At 35.3% G+C, this 7,022-nt stretch overlaps 1 protein-coding gene across 1 annotated transcript in view; it reads left to right on the plus strand.

Moving 5' to 3' along the window:
• LOC142335551 (monocarboxylate transporter 9-like) overlaps positions 1–4,696 on the plus strand; it is an 80,695-nt gene extending 75,999 nt beyond the window's left edge. The window contains exons 6-9 of the mRNA XM_075384087.1: positions 84–462; positions 1,885–2,157; positions 3,335–3,460; positions 4,374–4,696. Of these exons, the coding sequence (XP_075240202.1) occupies positions 84–462; positions 1,885–2,157; positions 3,335–3,460; positions 4,374–4,585 (990 nt within the window). The 3' untranslated portion in view covers positions 4,586–4,696. The remainder of the gene's footprint in view (positions 1–83; positions 463–1,884; positions 2,158–3,334; positions 3,461–4,373) is intronic.
• The last annotated feature ends 2,326 nt before the right edge of the window (positions 4,697–7,022 follow it).

Consider the following 7,022-nt stretch of genomic DNA (forward strand, 5'->3'; position numbering starts at 1 on the left):
TGTTGATTGGGTGAGCTAAATGTTCAGACAATGAATACAAAGTTTTGATTGGTTGTCGCCCCATTCAAGTTGAATGTTTTCAGACCAAAAGCAGACCCCAATTAGTGCAGAATAAGTACTTGAGAACAAAGGGACCTTGTCAGGACCAGCACATGCGAAAGAGCAACTTTGCTATCGACACATTCCGAGCCTCCAATTTAGACCTCCGGAACCGTGTGATGAGTGAACGGAACCTGTCCCCCCGATGGTCCAGACACAACGTCTCAACTGGGGAGGGCTATTACTCCATCCCGGACGTGACAACTCAGTACGAGCCAGTTGGGAATGAGACAAACGAGAGCGAGACAGAATTGAATCTGCGAGATGCAGTTCTGGGTCCTCTAAAAGAGATGCTGGACTTTTCATTGCTCAAGAGACGCAGTTTCTCACTCCTTGTTTTTGCAACTGTTTGCACTATGATGGGTAAGATTTGACATGTCACTTATTGTGTTTAAAATTTAGAAAGAAAATAGAGAAAAATCGTGAACTAAAGCAAAAAAAAATCAATCATGAACAATACCACCATTATTCCCGATAGGGAAGTTATCATCGTGAAATTATCAAACTCCGATAACTCGATAAATTATTAAAATCCGAGCCAAAACCGAGTTGTAGAATAACTTCAAGAGGGCGATAACAATCGTGTGGTGCTGTTTTTTATCAACTCTCATTGCGATAACAACAGTTGCATAACTTGAAATACTGTTGCCAGTGATTAAACTACAAGTTTATCACAATCGTTTTATCCCCTCTGTTTGTATAGTAAAAGTGGCAGCAATAGAGTGTGATAAACTCTTAGTCTAACAACGAAGCACACTTCGAACCCGGGTCGAGACCAAAAGGTTAACTTCTAAGAACTTGCAAGATTCTTGCAAAAATAGTTAAAATGTTAGTCTGCATTTTTCTTGAGGATGTTCAAATTGTGAAAACTTGCAAGTCAAACAGCTAACTTTTAAGTTTCTTGCGAGTTCATTCGGGTCAAGGTAAAATCTAATTGGTTAATTAAATTTATGACTCTGTAATTTAAACTCTCTCCCGGAAAGTTTATATGTGTAAGTTCATATCTTGCGATGTTTTGAAAAATTTTAAAACGTCGCAAGATATGAACGTACACATATAGTGCACATCGACAGAAGAAAAGCGCATGATTTTTTCTTCTGTCTATGCGCACTATATGTGTACGTCATATGCGTACGTCAAGTTTTTTGCTACACCACAGGCAGAATGGTTTCTTGTAAGAATTTATGTTCTAAGAACTGATGTAGGAACATGTTCTAAAACAAATAAATAACTTGTAGGAGCCTTGTGAGTCCAATGGTTAACTTTCAAGAGCCTTGTAAGTGGAATGGTTAATTTGTAAGAACTTGTAGGTCAAAATAATATGCACCCCCTAAGCTGGGGGGAGGCTCAAACGGAAAAGATCCGATGTGTGATATAAAGTGTAACCTCGAAAACATTTTATACCAAACAAGTTATTCAAACCCTGTATCTCCAACTTTGATTGGTGACTGTACCAATTAAGTTTGAAAATAATGTCAAATGAATGAAGCTTTCTAGATTATAATGATATGCTAGGTTACAAACGCCGCTTCTTAAAATTACCGCCAAAATCAAAAACAGGATCTTTTTCGGTGCAACCTCACTTGTATGTACATCATGTGTCAGTACATAGTAATTCATTATGTGCGTCTGGGAGTGCAAATAAAATGCACTGAATCACCGGGGGGGGGGGGGGGGCAAGGGAAATTATCCCAAAACCATTAGATGTCAAAAGGCATCGAATTAAAAATAATTTTATGAAATGCAAGCTTGTTCTTAAACATAACAAATGGAGTGACGTTTCAGCTTTATTCATCCCATTTGTGTACTTGGCCAACTACGCTGAGTCGGAAGCGGGAGTTACGAGAGACGAGAGTTCAACCTTGATGGTGATTCTGGGTCTAAGCAACACTTTTGGTCGACTCCTGGCTGGCTTCCTCTCCGACTACTCCTGGGTAGACGCACTGGCCATGAACAACCTGGCTCTAATCATAGCCGGAGTGTGCACTATGGCAGTGCCTCTATTGAAGAGCTACTATCTCCTAATTGCTTACGTCATCATATTTGGATGTGGAATTGGTCAGTCAGTCACCTATTCTTCTTCCTGCATATTTAAAAAATATTTTTTATTTATTACAAAATTTATTTTTCAATAAATATTTTTCATTAAAAAGTAATGCGGGCATATTAGGGGGCATATTAGTATAATTTTTACACCCATGTTTTAAAAAGCTCTCGAAAAACTTTGTTTTTGGCCTTAATTTTTCGGCACTTTTTGTGACATTGACTTTCTAGATTCATGCTTCTTTTTCAAATTTCTTGCAAGAATTGAAGAATGCGTCTAGAAAACATGTTTCTAGATCTGATACAATAAGTTATTTTCCTTAACGGATTTTCCTTAACAATTGATAAGTTATTTATTTTTGACAACTTTTGTTAACTAAGTTTTATTTGTCTTCATTTAGAACAAGGATGACAGATAACAGGCCTTGTCAAATTTTCTTTAATTGTATTTTTTTTAACTACGGGGCTGAATTAGTTGCTCTCTTCTTTAGATAAAAGCAGAGAGAAAAAGGTTTAAATTGAAGTGAAACGTCCCCGAAGACCACAAGACAATTTTCCTCAAAGGAGCTTGCAATCTTTTTTGGGACATCACAATTTGCCTAATAATATATATATATATATATATATATATATATATATATATATATAATAATAATAATAATAATAATAAAAATAATAAAAATAATAATAATAATAATAATAATAATAATAATAATAATAATGAATTTCACTAAGCTTGGTTTCACCAAGCTTAGTAAGTCCCTAACGGATCTTGAATTTGATTTCCCTCAAACACTGTCCATCGATATGGGTACAATTTGTAATTACAATTCTTCTTAGCTAAATCAAATAGATATATTTGACTTCTCTTTTGAATTTGGGAGGACTTGAATATGGGTTATAATTGGGAAAATCATGCGCCAGTGACATCGAATTGTTGAAGTTGCGATCTCGATAGAAAAAATTAGATCGGCAACGCTGGCGATTACATTCGTTTGAGTATAAAAATATTTTCTCGTTTGATCGTGTTTTCGGATGTCCATTCCTTATTTGCCAAAATTGCTCTGCCTCAAATGGAGGTTTTCTTGTCAAAATTCTGTTTATATATATATATATATATATATATATATATATATATATATATATATATATATATATATATATTGGAATTAATGTCCTGTTTTTGTTGCAGCCACCTTCGTGTGTCTGCGTACGATAATTCTGGACAATATTTTTGGCATCGAGTACCTCAACAACTCCTTTGGAATCATGCTCCTCTTCCATGGACTGGCAGCAGTTGTAGGGTCACCAGTTGCAGGTCAGTACAATATTCAATCGAGTATTTTTGGTGGGTTGTGTTGAAAATATTGCAAGGGTTAAATACATAAATGCTCTCAGATTTATTCTATGCATGATGGGTGTATTTCATGGTAACTTCCAAAACCTGTTCCACGTGAGAGATATTGTCATGATAGAAACATTTCTTTTGCATGAGGGCCACTGTCCGAATTGAGGAAACCTTACCACAAAAATTGCTTCAAACTAAGCGCGGAAAATTGTTACTTAGCGCTCAAATTTACAAACTTTCTTCAAAATGAGCGCCGATGGAAATGAATTAGGACTGAACACAATATCACCACTGAAATTCAGATCACGAATCTAGTTAAGAAATGTGAAAAAAGTATAAAAACAATGGTAATTTTGATTGGACTGCTAGGTCATTCAGATGAAGTATGTCGCCAGAAGTCAACAGCAGCAGCAGAAGAATATTTGAAAACAATTTGTTCAGTGCATCCATTCATTCTTAACATTTGTTTGTAACTTAAATATTGTGCATTTGATAGGTAAGGACCAGAGGAACATTTTAAGAGCTATAAAGAGAACTAACTTAGAGCTATAAAGAGAACTAACTTTATACTATATTCACTTTTGTGAACAAGACCATCACGATTGTGGTTATTTTAATCATTAGCTAAGACCATTTTGACCAAGCTTGGACCGAGATAAGGATTGAAATAATCACTATCGTGGTGGTTTTGTTCACAAATGTGCTTTTAGTATAACTTTAAGATCTTTATATATTTCTTATAAATATTCTCCTCTTTTCCCGTACCTACCAAATACACATTACTAACATAACCAACATACCCGTAAGGTTTGGCAAGATACCCGATATTTCTGACCTAAGGTCAAGTTGGTATAATTATTGCAGTGTATATTATTCTGTCCAGGTATGCTGTTTGATTACACGGGGGGCTACACCTACACATTCGTACTGGCCGGAGCTCTTCTGGCATTCTCGGGTGCCATCTGTCTGCCTCTGAAACAACTGGCTGCGTGGGAGGAGAGGAGCATGAAGAAGGAGTCGGTGACGAAGGTGGCAGAGGAACCGATGTACAAATTGTCTTCATTACAAGTGGACGAAGTAGAAACTATCTTGTAATTTGATCACAATTGTCTTTTTGTTACTCTTGTACTGAAAAGATAGCAGTGTACTGTTTGCTACTTCTGTTCATATTCTTAATCCAATTCCAATATTGAGTTTATTGCAGCTCATTTTTTGCACATTTCTTAAACGCTAAACTGCACGAAATTTTTTTGTGTGACTCGAGTGTGCAGAAAACAATAACAATAGATTTATATATTACTTTTTGAGGAGTTAGAATAAATGAAACCAAAAGAGACAAAATTAAGATTCATAGCATCTATCGTTTTATCCGATTGATAGACAGTAGGATATATTCGAAAACAACAATTATGCAATTTTCTAAGTAAGCAAAACAATGTGCAAGCTTTTGTCTGAAACTTTGAGTTAATGTTGACTAAACTTCTGATAATGTTAAAGCAAATTGACTGAAAGAAATGCTAACATTTGCATCTTGTCACATTGAAAATATCTTCAATGAATAAACTATGAACGTACAAAAAGGCATTTGTCCTATTTTCATTTTGAGTAATAATGAATAATAAAAATTTGCTTCGCCTAATTGTAGTAGAACAGAATTAAGCCAACAGCGGCCGGTTCTAAACTGTCCTTTTCAAATGTTCTTCTCATTTTAAAATGTTTTTTTTTCTCGAGCAGTATTTATTTATGGCTATGGCCACTTTTTGTGTGTCTGTCACTTTCGCCTGGTACAACTGTTGTGAAATTGTTGTCGTTGGCTGACTATATGGCTGACCAAGCTATGGTTAAGTGGTAGCTCATCTTTACAGAAAAAAAATTCACGGAGCTATCAATTATTGGCGTGAGAATTACAATTTTCTCTCGGTTATCATGCCAACTGCAGTAGCATTGAAGCTAGCTCATACTTTCAGAAAATCCGTGATTTTAAATCGTGATTCAAGGTAATTTTTTAAAATTATAGGTTAACTTAATTGTACAAAAGTCAATCAAAATCAGTTAGCATCGAGAAGACCAAGGTGGTGAACTTGATGGCAGTGAATTAGAAATAGGCTTCAACTGTTCAATGAATTGACTGCTTTTATCTGTGCATTTTTGGTAGCACTCAACCAAGCCGCTAGGCAAGAAAGCCGAATTTTGAATATGAGGTCAAGTAGGCCAAAAATTTTGAGAAAACCGTATTTTAAGTTGCCCCTGGCGGGCCGGTGGGTATAACCGGCCCGCGGTTTCCAGATTATATTCCACAGCGGATGCGGAAGGTAGGCATGGCCATGGACAGCGGTCCGCTGAGGCCCGTACCCACTAGATGTCTAAAAATTGATTTATTTTTGGTTTTTTTTTGGGAATAGGAATACATCATGTACTATAATAAAATCCACAGTGTTGTTACAGGGTTGTGACGGTTAATAATGTATTATTTCTGATCGATTACATAACTATTACAAAACTTTCTTTCAGCTTGCTTTTATGTCGGCTTACTTTTACGTCGACTTACTTTGCGTTCGACTGCATTTTTGTACACAAACATAGTTAGAGTTAGCCCAAATCTCTTGATGTGTATGAACTTGCTTTTTGCTTTTTGCTTTAACAGTTCCCTATCTTTATATTCTTTTAACAATAGTTTGTATTTTAAGTCTGCCTGTAATTTTCGAATATCCTAATCATCTTAATCATATTTTTTTGGTTTCAATTATGTCAGTTAGCATCCAAGGGGTGTTTCTGATTAGTCGATTTCCAAATGGGCTTTTTAGGCAGCCAAAAAATTACTCGGATAATTGAGTGGAATTTACATGGCAATCTTAATATATTTTCTCATAGATCATAATAATTTTCTGATCTTATTGAACACATTTTAATAGTTTTCTCGTGCGCTATCGCACGAATTTCCACGTGACAAATGCGTCTCATTGAAGTTCAGACAGGAAAAATTGCCTCGTCTGTTGAATGATGATGCGTTCGTTCTTGTGAATGAGAAGCTTTTTAAGTTGTTTTCATGACAATATTTGAAATCAATACGAATTTGATTACATTTAATAACGCTTCGTCTGGTTCAATGGTCGGTTCCTAAGTTACCTCACCCGATATAAGATTTGACCATTTTTCTGATCTTAGTTTGTAGCGTATGAAGTATTGAGGTTTTGACAGGGGAAAATAAATAAGGTTTTATTAAGCAAAGAAGCAGGTGAGTAAAAACGGTAAAGCGATGTTAACAAACAAACCAAAAAACAGCTGGTTTTTCGTCACATATCATTTATACAATTCAATTTGTTCCAATGTCGTTACCGTTTGTTTGTGTTTTAGATAATCGAAAATTGTATATTATGTATTTTCAAAATTGATATAGTTGGTTTGGGATCAGATTATGATGATAATAGAGCACAAAAGCAGAAAAGAGAACCTACCGCAATTGGCCGCAATTATTGTTTTACAATATATACTTTTTTTTAAAAATTTTGTGGTTTTCATATCTTAAAAAGTT

Source organism: Convolutriloba macropyga, chromosome 2 (genome assembly GCF_964194025.1).
Source record: "Convolutriloba macropyga chromosome 2, txConMacr16.3, whole genome shotgun sequence".
NCBI lineage: Eukaryota > Metazoa > Xenacoelomorpha > Acoela > Convolutidae > Convolutriloba > Convolutriloba macropyga.